Raw genomic sequence first — 16,682 nt, 5'->3', positions numbered from 1 at the left:
CAAGTAACTCGTTTTCGTATGAAAAGATATGCCTCCAACCAAATTATCTGTGAACTACCAAATACTTTTCGGCTTTTTTCATGTCCGATGCGTCTTTTTGCTAAGACTTACCAAACGCACCCAAGTTATCATCAATCCGATCAGATTGACCATCTGCTTTCTCTGACTATATCCCACCAAATTTTGCCAGTTGTCAACAATTCAACATTATTTTAGTATAAAATGCCCCATCACGTGGTAAAGCTTTATCACTTGAAACAGGGTAGAGAAGGAACACGTGGAGTCCCTTTTCGTCTGCCATCTGTGCTAGCTGGTGAAAACTGAAAAGTGAAAACCCCAGAGAAGAGAAACATATCATTGACTTCATAATGCTAATGCCGTCAAGATAAATAAAATAAATACCTTGACCCGGTCTTTATTCTTATAGATGTGAAATAAAACATATAAGAAGGAAAAGGGAAATTGCTAATTAACATCAGATTCCAGCACATAATGTGATTGACCAGTGTAGCCTTCTGAATCACCCACTCTGCCAATGCAGAAGACATCAAATCCCCAAATTCTCAACCTAAGCAAGAGGAAGGCAAACTCCAGTTCTCGCCATTCTTTTGCATCAGGCCACAATCAATCGCCTGCTTACCACGCACGCTTGAACAAGCCTCATGACGACAAGCAACAGAGTTTAAACTATTTCAAAGCTGTGGCGAGGAAAGTAAATAGCTTGGTTAGCACAATTCTCTTTCTCAGACGAAGGCCAGCCTGCAAAGGAACTAGAACCGAGGGCGGCAGCAACAGAGATGGTCACGTTAAAAATTATTCTTGTATGTTTTACTTTGTTTTATTAAAACCAGCACAAATTATATATATAAGCTTGTCTCTCATGAAAGAACAACTAAAATCCACTTTAATCAGTCATACCATTCTATCTGCAAAATACTCAAACTAGGACTGCAGGTAAAGCCAGATTGGGGAGTTATCCATGGTGGAATAGTGCAGCTAGGCAGATTTAGAAGTGAATATATATATATATATATATAATTCATGAATTGATGAACTGATTGGTTTTCCCTAAAAATTGCAATTTCAATAGATGCTTCCACAGCAACCAACAATAAGAGTTCAACAATATTCAAAAGCTCTAGTTCCTATGTTTCATCCAGTAGCACAAGTACAGAGGTAGGGGAAATAAAGTTCTCCATAGAAGAGATTTACAAGGCTACGGAAAACTTCTCCCCAGCAAACAAAATAGGGCAAGGAAGATTTGGAAATGTCTATCAGGGGAAACTCAAGGATGGATCTATTGTTGCTATAAAGCGTGCTAAGAAGGTAAATATCTTGTGCAAAAAAAGTGAGCAACAAGTCAACAACTATATTCCCAGTAGGCAGAAAATTGTGCCTTTGCCACTACACTGTATATGTGTCAAGTACATGCCAATCCAGATAAATTATATATTGCAGGGCACCTACTGGATGGGGCATTTTTGAGAGATCATATTGATCAGACAGTGCTATCCGTTTGAGCACCAGAATGAGCAAAAAACTTGGCAATAATACAGGGACTTCAAGTTCTAAAAAATGGTCAAAGTCTTGGACGGATGATAGTTTTAGGAGCCCTCCACTTATATGGGGATAGAACTCTCCCTCATCCAAGAGGTAGCCTAACATCTGGGCAGTTGCAATTTGACTCGTCAAGGTGCCACATCTACAGTAAGGCAAGGACACAAGTTTTCTGCATCAAGACACAGATCAGAGGCCCGAAGTTAAAAAATATCCAATGTTGGATGATATTACTATTGAAAATTTTGAGAACACTGTTGGAAGCACAAATGTAAGATATCTTACCATTTATTCATGATGGTTTGGAATTTGTGGCAGACGTATGACAGGCATCTACTGGCAGAGTTTAAGAATGAAATCCAAACCCTATCAAAGATCGAGCACCTAAATTTGGTAAAGTTTCTTGGGTATCTGGAGCAAAAAGATGAACGAATTATTGTGATTGAATATGTTAGCAATGGAACACTGCGGGAACATCTGGATGGTAAGTCCAGTTACACACTTACACCTATATCTGAGTGGATAGCATAACTACACAAGCAGGTAGTCTATACACATTCATATATTTCAAGCTTTTTTTAAATAAATAAAATCTCTTATTTGCAATTTATATATTCATATAAAAATAAACAAGGAAACTACTTTTTCAGAACTTGCACATCAAAACAAGAACTATTAAATTTGTTAAGCTTGTGTCAAGTTTTCCAAGATATTTGCCTTCATCTAATCTCAGAACATATAGCCACCCCATAACAAGGCATAGATGGTGATGATGATGATGATGACGATCTAGTCTCAGAATTCTTGGGCTCAGAGACATTAGGGTGGTAGTTAATTTTTTTAACATAGGCTTGACATTTCAGCAATAATTGAAATTGGGGAACTGTGCAATAGTCTCAAAAGCTCTACCTTTGTAGATTGGATTTTGATAAAAATGGTATGGTATTACACAGGTTCACGAGGAGATTTGGGTATTGCAGAACGGCTTGAGATTGCAATTGACGTAGCTCATGCAATTACCTATCTGCACATGTATACAGGCAAGAACCCCAAACCTAACTTTCCATATGCATTTGTCATGCAGATTTTAGTCAGAGATGAATGTCCATCTGATAAATCATAGGAAAAAGGTTATTAATAATAGGGATTAGTGGATATGCTTCTGAATTTTAAATGCAGTGTTTAGAAACATGGGCGTTTTTCAAAATTATGTTTTTGAAAAATCAAAAGATAACTTTAAACAGAAACTACTAAGACCAGGAGTTGGCAATGGCCCCCTAACCACCCCCACCAAAAAAAAGAAAAAAAATGGTTTTAGGAGATCAATTGAATCTCATTGTTGGTCCACCAGACAGGCATTTTAAAATACTTTGGTATCTTACTCACCCCCACCCCCCAACAAAGGGGGAAAAAAATAAGCCCTCCAAAATTTTAAGAACTTAAGGCTCAGCTTGGAAAGAGTACAAAACTACAAATACAAATATGTACAATACAAATACATACAAAACAATACAAAATACAAAGTTTTGCACTCTACATATTTGTATTTGTAATGCTTCCAAACTGAGCCTAAAGGAATCGTGAAACTTTTTTTTGATCAATAAGGAGTCATGAAACTTTGATGCATCATATGGTTCATAGTTCATAGATGCTATTAATTGATTAACAAATTACAACAAGGCCCTGCCCTTCCAATTTTATAATAGTAACCATACATGGTCGATGGTTACTATTAGATAGCTAACAAAAAAAAAAAAACAATCCACCTTCCATATCTACCACTGATATGGAAAACACTTGCTTTCCATTACACAAACACAGCACATGCATTTCCAAAACACGTCTAGCAAATTAAGGGACCCCCCCCCCCCGCCTTTCCCTTTTGTATAACTAATCACTATGTAAAGTTTTCTTATAGATTAATTACTATGTAAAAGGTTGAAGATGCCCACCATTTTATTCCTCTTGTGCACTACTTTGGGACCTTGTAATCCCTTGAAAGTTATTTGTTTGCAGGAATGCAACATCTACTTGTTTATGGGCCATATATATTGTTGTCTTTGTTGAATCCCACATTATAATCTTGCCATTCACAACTTTTTGCAGTATTAATTGAAGCACAAAATTGCTTAAAAATGTTTAATTAACCAAAAGGTAGGTTGAATCCATCCCAGAAAACCCAACAATCACTATGCTTTCTTAGAAAAGTAAACCTTTTCTAATATAAATTAAAGGTTCAGCAGCACAGCATTTATCTATGTGGAATGATGTACATAAGTCTAATTTCATTATCTGTCAGAAAGGTATGTATATTGCTACTTAATACTACAGATTTTATGTGTTACCTTCTTTAATATGTATTTACTATGGCCTAGGTAATATAGGTTTAATAGTTTTTTTATAAATTCAATTTACTTAACACTACAGATTTTACAGTATATCTTAAGATGGCCAACTCTATTTTTCATTAGATAACCTCAACTGGGAAATTTATTTGACATAATAAAAACTAAGAGAAGGAAAAAGTTATAAATATATGGTGCCATGGAAAGTTTTGGTAGAATACTAAATGGATGCAGTGCAAACTCTTAGCTTAAGTTTTGATTTAGATGAATCGTTTTCTTGGGGGGACTACCTGTTGACACAATTCAAAAGATCTAGAGCAATCAGTAGTGCTAGGGTGAAAAGGCGGTTTGGCTCTGTTCACAGACAACCCAAAAACATGACACATGTCAGGAGCCAACCCTTTTACTCATTCCTCCGGTTTATGTATTGAATTAACTAAAATAAAAGGAGAAGAAAACCAAAAAAGAAAATGCATAGACAACCCAAAAACATGACACATGTCAAGAGCCAATCCTCTTACTCATTCCTCCAATTTATGTATTGAATCTTTTAGCTAAAATAAAAGGAGAAGAAAACCAAAAAAGAAACTGCTGGAAAAGGGACAGGAAATTACCATTTGCATATATGATATTACCTTACCACAAATAGGATCACTTTATAGTTTCTTTTCTTGGACCTAAAAAATAGCCACAGCAAGGACCAAAAAGTATATGAAGATTATCATATTTTTATCCCTTAACATTTAGCCTTTTACACTTATTTAGTGCCTAATTATACTCACTATTCTTATATTTTGATTTAGGGCACGAAAAGAGGCGTTAGGTGAAAAACAAGGCTAATCGGGTAATTTCGCACAGTTTCGGCGTCGCGTGGTAATTTGGGCATCTCTCCCATCCGAACTATGATTGAGATGATTTAAGATGCATTGAAAAGATAAGAAAAAGCTCTACAACTTTCATGTTTTGAGTTTTTGATAGATATGGACTGCATCGATGTCAAAATCGGGCCCGAAGTCTCTGCAACCACATTGGAAGTCACGATTTGGGCCGAAAGGAGCTTGCAGCAAAGCCCAGTTCGCTGAAGAAGCCCGTCAGAATTCGGCTGAGTTGGAGGCATGAGTCACAAAGAGTCTTAATCAGATCTGCTTCTTATTGTAATCCTAAAGAGAGAAAAGAGTTAGAGTCCATCTTTGTAAGAACTCCTAAGAGATATGATTAGATCAGATAAGCTTTATCCCATTAGGATATAAGACTTTCTATTTTTGAGAAGGAACTCCTAACATGGGATAAAGCTTATCTGATCTAATCTAATCTTATCTCTTAGGAGTTTTTACAAAGATGGACTCTAACTCTTTTCTCTCTTTAGGATTACAATAAGAAGCAGATCTGATTAAGACTCTTTGTGACTCATGCCTCCAACTCAGCCGAATTCTGACGGGCTTCTTCAGCGAACTGGGCTTTGCTGCAAGCTCCTGTCTTCCCAAATTGTGATTTCCAGTGTGGTTGCAGAGACTTCGGACCCGATTTTGACATCGATGCAGTCCGCATCTATCAAAACTCAAAACATGAAAGTTGTAGAGCTTTTCCTTTATCTTTCCAACGCATCTTGAATCATCTCAGTCGGAGTCCAGATGGGAGAGTTATACCCAAATTACCACGCGGCGCCGAAACTGTGCAAAATTACCCGGTTAACCTTGTTTTTCACCTAACGCCTCTTTTCGTGCCCTAAATCGAAATATAAGAATAATGAGTCAAATTAGGCACTAAATAAGTATAAAAGACTAAATGTTAAGTGATAAAAATATGATAATTTTCATTCTCATCAAATCCCCCCACACTTAGACCTTGCCCGTCCTCGGGCAAGACAGAACTTAAGCAAACTATTCTACCACATTTTAAACTCAACCTTCATCTTTTGCCACAAATATTCTAGGTTAACTATTGCAAACCGTTAAATCAACACGACCAAGTCATACACGACTCATCTATCAACCAATTCGATTTTTGCTACTACAAACCAGGTAGTAAACTAGGGAAAACATTTTTATCTTCACTCTCTCTTTTTTCTCTTCTTGGTGAAAGTGAGTACATTTTATGCTCCATCTCACTTTTGGGATTACTTGGCCAGTAGATGCATTTTATGCTTCATCCTACTGTTAGAATTGTTTGAATAGTAGGTGAATTTTATGCTCCATCCTACTTTTGAATTGCTAATTTAGTATGTGCATTTTATGCTCCATCCTACTTTTGCATTGCTGACTAGTAGGTGCATTGTATGGTAAAAATATTTACCCTATTTACTTAAACATGAATTTAGGACTAGCTCAAAAGGAAATGGCTTCAGATAAGTCGTGGATTCCATCATCGCACCTCATTACTAGGTTCACAAGAATTTTCCCAGAATATTGTTTCAATTGATTTCAAGAGAGTTGAGTTTTTTTCTTTTTTTAGAACATATGCAGAAAAACACAACCTAAATCAAATTTTAAAACGCAACCTAATTTCTAACCTAAATCCCCTGGTAATCCCTCCACACTTAAAACTTACATTGTCCCCAGTGTAAGGTAAAATGCAAAGAAAATGTGGAAATAACTAAACTATAAATGCAAAAACAAGAAGAAAAAGAAAAAAAAAAAAACAAACTTCCCTGTTTTTAATCATCAAAAATCGGATCCTCTAACTTTTGTAGTTGCAACTTCTGGTGTTTTCCCCTTTTATCCATCATGGGTGAATTCAGCCTTCTTTGAGGTTGACAGGAAGATTTTGCTCCCTCTTCAAGCAAGATGTGATGCATGCATGTAGACAGGTTGATTCCTTTGACATCCACAATCGTCCAACCGATAGCCGTCTTATGCTCCTTGAGAACCTGCACAAGCTGCTCTTCTTGTGGCGCGTTAAGGCTACTAGAGATGATCACCGATAATGTCTCTCCATCTCCAAGGAATACGTACTTGAGGTGACTAGGGAGAGGCTTCAATTCTGGAACGGGGGCCTACAAAATAGAGGGTAATGGCTTCCTGTATCGACAACATACTATTAGGAGCATTACCTGATTGTTGCAACTCTGGAGAACCATCCAAGGCTACAATAGTTTCCTACAAATCAGCATTCAGCATTGACTCCTCTTTCTCAAGATGTTTACTACTGGAAACTTCTAATCCATCCTTCCCATCAAGTTCAAAGACCTCCTGTGCCAAAGAATCAATTGCATCAACAAAACAAATAGGATTATCATCAGCAAGATATTTCATGGCATCGTAAATATTAAACTTAACAATTTCACCATCAAATTCCATGGTGAGTGTGCCATTATGAACATCTATCTTTGTCTTGGATGTCTTTAAGAATGGTCTCCTTAGCAAAATAGGAGTGGTTTGATCACCATTATCCATATCAAGCACATAAAAATCAGTAGGAAAAACCAAATCATTTACTTTTACAAGAACATCCTCAACTACACCCTTAGCATAGGCATTAGATCTATCAACCAATTGAATCACTACACCATTCTTATTTAAAAGTCCAAGTTTCAAAGAAGCATATATAGAATATGGCATGACATTGATAGAATCTCCTAAGTCTAACATGGCCTTCTCAATTCTAGTGCTACCTATCGTGCAAGAGATAGTGAACATACTTGGATCTTTGCACTTTGTAGGGAATTTTTTAATGACTGCAGAAACATTCTCCCCTATTCTCACCTTCTCACATCTTTTCAGTTTCTGTTTCCTTTTACGTGTACACAATTCTTTCAAGAATTTAGCATAATGAGGTACTTGTTTAAGAGCATTAAAAAGTGGAATATTTGCCACGCATCTACGAAAAGTCTCATAAAAATCTTTATACTGCTCATTTTTTCTTTAACCTGCTAAAGCATTAAGAAAAGGAGGTACCGGTTTATAATCAGAAAGGGGCGAAAACTTACGCTTAGGTACTTCATCATCATCGAGAATGATGTTTTTCTCCTTTTCTTGATTCGACGATGCAGGGGCTGCCTTTAATGGAGTTTAAACCTCTTTATCACTTCTCAAAACGATTGCACTTACATTTTCTTTTGGATTCACAACCGTTCGAGAGGGTAATTTCCCCGAACTTTGCGCCTAGCCGATTAATTGTGGTTGCCATCTGGCCCACCTGATTGTCCAAACGTTGGATACTGGCCCTTGTCTCCTGCTGAAATTGCAAAGTGTTAGTGGCAAGAGATTTGATAATATCCTCTAAAGACATACCTAAATTAGAAGTTTAGGTTGGTTGTTGTCTAGGGGGGTGCGGCTGATATTGCTGGTAAGTCGGGCGATTTTGTGGATTCCCATAGCTGAGATTGGGATGATCCCTTCATCCCGGATTATGTGTTTGAATAGGGATCATATTTCCTATGCGGTTGCCCTGGAAAACCACCTGCTACATTTACTTGCTCAATGGGCTCCTCTTGAAAAGTTAGGAACATATCAGTTGGATGCCCTACTACCGAACATATCCCGCAAGCCTTTACTGTTTGCATGCCTATAGCCATTTGACGAATAAGAGAAGTCAGACTTGCAATTTGTTGTTCTAGGGAAGAGATATTTACCTCATTAGCATGCTTTGATGGAGGGTTGAGCCTATAGCCAAATTGTTGAGAGTTGGCCGCCATATTTGCAATTAGATTTCTCGCGGCATCGGGAGTTTTATCTACTAAAGCTCCTCCACTAGCAGCACAAATCATGCTCCTATCAGTGGGTTGAAGACCTAGTAGGTGCTCACTGATTTGATGATAGGGGCAACTTGCACATAATTTCTTAAAACGTTCCCAGTATTCATGTAGGGATTCCCCATTGTACTACCTTACATTACAGATTTCCTTTCTGATGTTGGCCGCCCTTGAAGCTGGGAAGTACTTCTCTAAGAATAACCTCTTCATTTCGTTCCATGTAGTAACACTCCCGGAGGGTAGATAATAGAGTAAATCCTTAGCCGAATCCTTTAGAGAAAACGGAAAAGGCTCTCAATTTGATTTGTTCTTCAATTACCCCCGTGGGTTTCATACTCGTGCATACCACATGTAGCTCCTTCAGATGCTTGTGAGGATTCTCACTTACAAGACCGTGAAAAGTGGGCAAGAGATGTATTAGTCTAGATTTCAATTCAAAATTAGCATCAGTATCTAAAGCAGGAAAAGTTATGGATAAGGGTTATTGATTTAAATCAGGTGCAGCAAGTTCTTTCAAGGTTCGGTTTCTAGTCATGATGTTCTCTTCTCTCAAATCAAAACCGTTAACAGATAAGGAATCAAGATCTGGATCGTTCTCTTTAGAATGACTCTAAACTTCCCTCCTTAACCTACGCAAAGTCCCATCTATTTCTGAATCAAACTGCAAATCACCTTTCTTAGAGAATCGAGTTACGGGCATAAATCAAGGAAACCCTAATAAACCATAAACGACATACCACAAAAAAAAATAAAAAAAAAATCTAAAATGAATGAATAAATCAATAAATAAGATAGAAAATACTCTAAGCTAAAAAAAATTCAAGAAACTAAACAATGATCACGAAAAGCACAAAAATTGATTAGAAAAACTCCCCGGCAACAATGCCAATACACCTCATCTTTCTCCTTGGATCTGAAAACCAACCGCCAGCACATTGGTTATGCCGTTGTTCCCCAAATGTCTTGGAGAAGGTTATCCTTGTTGCACCGCCCAAAATATTGACAGTTGGAGTAAAAGCAGTGTTAGGGGTTACTTTTATGGCACTTCGGCAATTGTAAATACAACCTAAAATAAACTCACACTTCTCTGGAATTTCAATTAAGATTGGAGCATGAGAAAGAAATTACACAACCAATCAATTTTTTCTTACCATTTAGGTGTATATTTATTGCCACTGTAATAATGGAAATTGAGGAAAAAGAGAGACTTCAAAAATAAGGGAAGAAGAAATGGGAAGGCATTTCTTTCCAGCCTTCTTCTTACTAGGAAATTAAAACATATTCCAGGTTAATGTATTTATCTTAAAGATTGCAATGGGTATAATAGGTGGAACAATTTCCTTTTACTGTGTCTCACTGTGCAATTGAGTTGTCCTATATCATCAATGAAAGATCTAATATGGAGAGAGAATATATAATTTTATGATGTGAAATACTGATGAACACAGTTTTGATAAATAACAGTTATAAATTCATGCTCTCAAAGTGACTTCCCCACCAGGGCTGCAAACTATATCTGCTTGTCCAAATTCAAATTTAAATCTAATCCAGTGAAGGATAATCTGTACTTGTTTAACTTATAAATGGATCTAACATGAATCCACTCCTATTTAATCTGATAGTGTGTGTGTGTAATATGTTGTACGTCTACTATTTACTAAAGATTCATAGGTTCGTCTCATAGAAATTATTCATGGTATACAATATAAAAGCTTTTTAATCTATTTATTAATAATATATAGTATTTTGATAACTTTTTTTTACTTTACTAATGTTATTCAACGTTCAAATTTGATCCAAATTCAATCCAATGGATAAGATTCAACCCCAATCTGAATATAGTTGAATCAAATTCGGATCTACTTATATCCTATTTGATCTAATCAGTTTGCAGCCTTATTCCCACCCCTGGGGAGACAAAGTTCCTGGTCTGTCCCTAATTAAAACAGGCCCACTTTGTTAGTAACTGTACTTTTTTTGGTAATAAATAAAAAAGAATAATTATTAAACAAGAAAGAAGAAGGAAACAAGGAGGTGATAAGATATCACCCACACATAAAAAGAAACAGCAGCAACACCAAATCTCGCACCTCCAACACCGACAAAAAAAACAAAAGACAACAACTCAGAAAAAAAGACAAAACAAACACCACAAGAAACACACTACTAATAACACCACAATAATGGAAGCTTCCTGCAATATCTCTGTTGGAAGTACAGTTAATATAAAGGGGTGTGGAATCTAGTGAAGTTTGATTTGTTGAATAGACTAAACACTTTTAGAATGCTAACTTTTTGTTGCTGATTTACAGATCAGCCAATCATCCACAGAGACATAAAAGCAGCAAACATTCTCATTACAGAGAAATTCAGGGCGAAAGTTGCAGACTTTGGATTTGCACGTTTATCTGCAGAAGATCCAGGAGTAACTCACATTTCCACACATATCAAAGGTTCTGCAGGCTACTTGGATCCTGAATACCTCAAAACATACCAATTAACTGAAAAGAGCGATGTATACTCCTTTGGTGTATTGCTTGTAGAACTAATGACAGGAAGGCACCCTATAGAAAGGAAAAGAGGGCCATCAGAGCGGATTACAGTAAAATGGGTAAGTACTTCAGGATAGCAATAAATTTAAGTATTATCTATATTATATGCTTCTTTCTTTCTGTGATTCGATGGTACTAAAATATGAGAGTAGCCAGCCCATTGTCATCCCAAGTTCATATTGCATTCAAGTTGATAATATCAATCTCTAGAAACGTAATCTATGATCTATCCCTACTAAGCTACTATAAAATAGGTTTTCTTTAATTCGTTCAGACACAAGACAAGTGGCTGATGCATCAAAGCATTTATAAAAATAAGCCGAAATTATTAGATACATAAATTACATAAAACCAGATTACGAGAAGCACGAATAATATCATATAAGTAGAGAAGTTTCGACCAAAACATAATAGGAGAAGTATCTAATGCCAGTCAGATAGAAACACAATTTGCATACAGCTAATGGTACAAGTAGAGAAGTATGGAATCCACTGCTAACTCAGAGACAAGTTGAAAGAGTTTCGTATTCAAAAACTGACCCGATTCAATGTTGCAATCTTCGTGAAATAAGCAGCCAACAATTCTGTGTATGCAGGTGATGCAGAAACTTAAGGAAGGAGATGCAGTGCTGGTGATGGATCCGAGACTGAGGAGGAGTCCGGCCACAAACCAGGCAGTGGAGAAGGTTCTCAAATTGGCCACGCAATGCATTGCGCCTTCGAGAGAGTCGAGACCATCCATGAAAAAATGTGCCGAAGTCCTATGGGAAATCCGGAGGGATTACAGAGAGGGTGGCGGCCTCTCTTCTTCTTCTTCCACTCCTCACCGCTATTCGAAGCAACATCTGGACAAGGACCCCAAGTTCTCAATGAAATCTTTTTAGGGTCTAAAGATCGTGATTCGTGAAAACGTTGAAGCTTCTTCTGAAATCTGAACGAAAGATAAATCTTTTGTTTTTTTTTTTTTTTTTCTCTGTAATCCATTTTGTGATTTTTCTTCTCTTTATAGCGAGGTTGGCTGTAACAATTTAGGATGCTTGTGGTGTAAATAATGAACGATTCGATCTTATAGTGGAGGACTGTTATTGGGAAAAGATTTATCCATAAAAAAAAATGGGAAGGATCGACAGCTTGGGCCATCAACAGGCCTCTCCCGCTGAGGCTATCACAGTATCTATGTGCCCATTCGGCGAGAGTTGAAGCACAGCAGCTTTGGCTTTTTGAGATGGATCCATACAGCTTGAGCTTGGGTTGTTCGTTTCAGCTTTTTTTAAACAGCTTATCCAGTGCACTCAAAGTCCAGGTTTTAAAAACCGGCTCGGAAATAAAACTATTCTAGCTATCGGTTTTTGGGTTAGCGATTCAATTATCTGGGTCGAATGGTTCAGATGCTTTGCTTTGTATATTAAAGCAAATGTTTATATGAGATTTACCCTAATATGCATACCTCATATAAGAAAGAAGAGATGTTGGCTGAGAAAGCCAAAAAGGAGAACTATTGTTGGTTGTGAAAGAAAAAAAGAAAGAAGAATAAGGAATGGGAGAATGAGGGAAGAAGAAGGAAGAGGAGGAGGATGATATGATGCTCACCGACAACGATAGCAGTGACGGTGAGGCAGCGGCAACAGATCAAGATCTAAGATCCAAGTTCTCAGATATCATATCTGAGATCGATTTCCATAAAACAGTTATAGTCATCTTTTTCTTCTTCTTCTTCTTCTTCTTCTTCTTCTTCTCTTTGTGCTAGATCTCATATCTGAGTTCATGTCTCGGACTAGATTTCATATTGAGTTCTCCTCTCTGCAACTTTATATTGAAAACCACTAGTCGGGTCAAATGAGCCAACAGTTTGACCACCTAGGTCAACGTTTTTTCTAACAAAGTCAACGGTTTTTTACCTAAAAACGGATTAGGAGTGAAACGGAACCGGCTGTTTGGACGGTTTCTGTGCAGAACAATCTGACTATTTGGATCAATGATGGCTCAAAAACATTGCTCAAAGTAATTGAACTAGCTTGGCAGAATTTCTAACTCAACCAGGGGTATTATATAAGATGCTAAATGAACTAAATAATGCGCCATGCAATGATAGCTTAGTTGACAGTTAGGCTGTCAAATATAAGACAACCAAAGCTTTATCCTTAGACCAAAAAAAAGGGAAAATTCTTGATACTTTGGGCCTAGGGCCATTTTGGTCTCTGAAGTTTAAAATGTGATTGATGTTAAGCAATTCGACTGCTCCCAGCTGGAGGTGATCTGGCTTCAAGTAGACAACGGACTCAGGAAATCTGCAAGGAGTGAATCAAGAACCCGAGGGGTGCTTAACCGACGAGGTCGCTCCGATGCTTAAGTTAGTATTTGGTTGCGAGCTGATAGTAACTTAGAATGCAAGAGGGCTTGAGAGCAGAGATTACGCGTACCTTTCACCCTCGGGTGGTGGGGCCTTTATATAATAGAGTCCTCAAGGGTTTTGCGGAGTGGTTCCGGGATCCTTGTTACGATGAGGTCCATTTCTGCGTTAATTGGGGATAACACTACTAGTTGATAAGGTTTATCACTACCCCCGAATCGGACGGGGGAGATAGTGCTAGGCGTGATCCCGTAAGGCGTGGAATCTGGTGGCAAGATCTTCGAAGTTGCCATGCATTGGTCAGTCAATATTACCCGAGCTAGTGCCCTTTGAATCCGACCCGGTATGAATGCCGAAGTACCTTGGGACCGAAGTGGTCCTGATGCAATCGTGCCTCAAGCTGAACTTGTCCCGAGGTGGTTTGGTTATCCGAGCTTGATCCATTGCGAACTCGGTGCATCGGAGTGACCTCTCACCCTGCAAGTTAGGTCGTGTCCATGTGTCCCCCTATTACTAGGTCGGGCCAAATCACTCTACATCAATTGCCCCCTATTCCCCGAGCCAGGGGTCCTGACCCAATGCGGGGAGTTCATGACGAGCCAAGTGGATTTGGTCCAAGGTCTGGGAAACTAGTCAGATGATTCACGGGTCGGACTTGTTCGGCCACCCGACTCAACCAAGAAAACCCAGATCGCATCTGGCCTACACGCGGGCGTCACACGATCTATAAACTCCGCGGATGTCAAAAAACGCGCTAAACCAATTTTATCCTCGGGGGTCACGCAGCTGATTTTCCTAGGAGTCGTTGGATCGCTTCGATCTCAACCGTTAGTTCTCGGACATAGTGGCTATAAATAGGGTGTCCGCGACTCATTTTTCTCACCACAAATTCTGTGATTGAGCTCTCCTGAGGTCGCGTCGGAGTCTTTCAGCTCGCTCTTCTTTTTGTTTTCCGAGGTCGTCCTTCTTTTCGGTGAATCTGTGTTTTCCTTCGTTTGTTTTTCCTTTGCCACTGGATGACTCCCCTCTTTAGTCTTTAGAGGAAACTTCTATTCTCAAAGTTGAGCCATCTCAGCTCAGGGAGACTGAGGTTCAGAAAGAGGGTCCGTTCTCTAGAACGGAGGCCCCATCTTCTTCCCGGGTTCGGGATCCAAATGACTTCGGTCCTTATACTCTAACTTCTGATAGGCTAATATACCTAGTAACTCGCTATCGTCTTCCCGATAGTTTGGTTTTTAGCCTTCCCTGAGGTCAATATCCTTGGGCTCATGATCACCATGAGCTCGCGGTCTTTGAGGAGTAGCTCGCGGTCGGGCTGCGCTTCCCGCTTCACCCTTTCATTATAGACGTAGTTAAGTTTTTTAACATTACCATCAACCAACTACACCCGAACTCTATTCAGAATATAGTTGGTACTATCTCTTTGTTCCACACATATAACTGGCCTTTCTTCCACACATAAAACTTGGAGATTGCTTACTTTGACTTGTAATCTAAGTTTCAAAAGTGTAAAGGCATAATTAAACCGCAGGGTGAGGAATCATAATATGGTACAAGGGAGCCTTTAAAAAAAGTATGGTACAAAGGAATTAATGACGCATTGATGCATACAAATTCTATAAAGAAATAATGCACAAATCAACCAAATGAATTTATATGTTATATAAATTTCAATACTATATTATATATTATATGTTATATAGTAAAGTTCTATTAATTTGATTTTTTCAGTTAACTGAATTTATAATTTAAAAAACCGAAACCAAATTAACCAAAAACCGAAATATTTAAACTAAAAAAACAAAATCAGAGTTTTCAGTTTTAATCAAATAATGCTCACCCCTAAATGGTTGTGATACTTATCATTCCAATCACCAATCTGAAAGTGACATATAGCCCTAGTCAAGAGTAAATCGGAGAAATTACCGATGAGACAATATAGGGAAATTGAAGCACGAATTGGGAGGTTTGACCATTAAGGAAACCTTAATCTAACACTCCTTTTTTATATACAACCATTCAATCCAAGGTATTCTCAACTATATAATACTTAGGTTCAGTATGGAAGGAGTACAAATACAAATATGTACAGTGCAAATATATACAAAATAATATAAAATACAAGAGCTTACACTTTACATATTTGTATTTGTACTCCTTCCAAACTGAGCCTAAATTCTCTATGTTCTTTTCCTCTTATTCATTTGATTTGCACCTTCAAGAATTCTTCCCTTAAATAACTCTAGGCTCAGTTTGAAAGGAGTATAAATGCAAATATGTAGAATGTAAAACTTCATATTTTGTATGTATTTATACTGTACATATTTGCAATTGTACTCCTTCGGAACTACTGAGGCATAAGATATTTGATTGGTTCTTTTTGTGCTTATAAGCTGCTGAATTCTTCCAATTCTCTCACTTGTTCCAATTCTCCAGTCGTTTGGTTGATCATAATGGGATTATCAATCCATTCCAGGCGGAATGAGATTTTTCCCATACCGGGAAATGACCATTCTACCCCTGGAATGTACTCCTCATTCTTTCTCTCTCTATTTATTTTTATTTTTTTTGAAAAATAGCATCCATTTCCTATTTGATCGAAAGTTTGAACTTTCACAAGCATTCCTCCATCCAACGTCAGCCACTGTCGACCACCGTTTTTGGCAAGGCAAGACTAGTCGCCAGCAGCTGCCAATTGGTTGCCGAGCCAACCTTCACTCAGCATTTCACATGCCTTTTTCCCATTATTACTCTTCTTTTATTTTCTTTATCTCCTTTTGGCCCCCTCTTCCTCTTCAACCGAAAAGTTTGATTTCGGTTTTTCGGTTTGGTTTTTCATTTTTTTTTTAAATCAGTTTGGTTAATTTGATTTCAATTTTTAAAAATAGAATTTCGATTAATCGAATTAACCAAACTTTCTATTATTATATATAATATACAATATATATTATATAATATGTAAGCTATAAAATATAATATATTTTATATTTTTATATTAATATATAATAAAATAAAATTTGATTTCATAATATATTTTATAATATATAATATATTATATGTTATAATAATAATAGAGTATATATTATTAAAATTCGTTTTAATCCAAATAATAAAAAACCGAACAAAAAATATTAGTTTTAATTATTTCAGTTTTTCTATAATTAGGTTTCGATTCAGTTTTCGTTTTT

The 16,682-nt window shown here is 37.4% G+C and overlaps 1 protein-coding gene, 2 long non-coding RNA genes and 1 other non-coding gene across 4 annotated transcripts; 2 read left to right on the top strand and 2 right to left on the bottom strand.

The window, feature by feature from the left end:
- Positions 1–328: 328 nt before the first annotated feature.
- LOC148868882 (uncharacterized) lies at positions 329–1,981 on the bottom strand. The gene is made up of 2 exons (XR_016108356.1): positions 1,843–1,981; positions 329–770 (listed from the first exon to the last, which is right to left on the bottom strand). It is a non-coding gene; the product is annotated as an uncharacterized LOC148868882 (long non-coding RNA).
- Positions 536–12,238, top strand: LOC148868879 (calmodulin-binding receptor-like cytoplasmic kinase 2). Its single transcript, XM_088974136.1, has 6 exons — positions 536–821; positions 1,091–1,326; positions 1,876–2,041; positions 2,511–2,597; positions 10,905–11,203; positions 11,741–12,238. The coding sequence occupies exons 1-6, from the start codon at positions 536–538 to the stop codon at positions 12,026–12,028; spliced, it is 1,362 nt and encodes a 453-aa protein (XP_088830262.1). The 3' UTR covers positions 12,029–12,238.
- LOC148868881 (small nucleolar RNA R71) lies at positions 8,648–8,754 on the top strand. The gene has a single exon (XR_016108611.1). It is a non-coding gene; the product is annotated as a small nucleolar RNA R71 (small nucleolar RNA).
- On the bottom strand, positions 10,763–11,824 carry LOC148868880 (uncharacterized). Its single transcript, XR_016108355.1, has 2 exons — positions 11,685–11,824; positions 10,763–11,156 (listed from the first exon to the last, which is right to left on the bottom strand). It is a non-coding gene; the product is annotated as an uncharacterized LOC148868880 (long non-coding RNA).
- Positions 12,239–16,682: the final 4,444 nt, after the last annotated feature.

This window comes from Nelumbo lutea, chromosome 2 (assembly GCF_056320005.1).
Source record: "Nelumbo lutea isolate HS-2025 chromosome 2, American lotus-T2T, whole genome shotgun sequence".
Classification (NCBI taxonomy): domain Eukaryota; kingdom Viridiplantae; phylum Streptophyta; class Magnoliopsida; order Proteales; family Nelumbonaceae; genus Nelumbo; species Nelumbo lutea.
The sequence above is the reverse complement of the archived record's forward strand: the minus strand, read 5'-3'. Positions and strand labels throughout refer to the sequence as shown.

Coding starts and splice junctions, on each gene's coding strand:
- LOC148868879 (XM_088974136.1), top strand. CDS start 536: ATGCAGAAGACATCAAATCCCCAAATTCTCAACCTAAGCAAGAGGAAG. Junction 1,327..1,875: donor CTATAAAGCGTGCTAAGAAG/GTAAATATCTTG, acceptor AATTTGTGGCAG/ACGTATGACAGGCATCTACT. Junction 2,598..10,904: donor CTATCTGCACATGTATACAG/GCAAGAACCCCA, acceptor GCTGATTTACAG/ATCAGCCAATCATCCACAGA.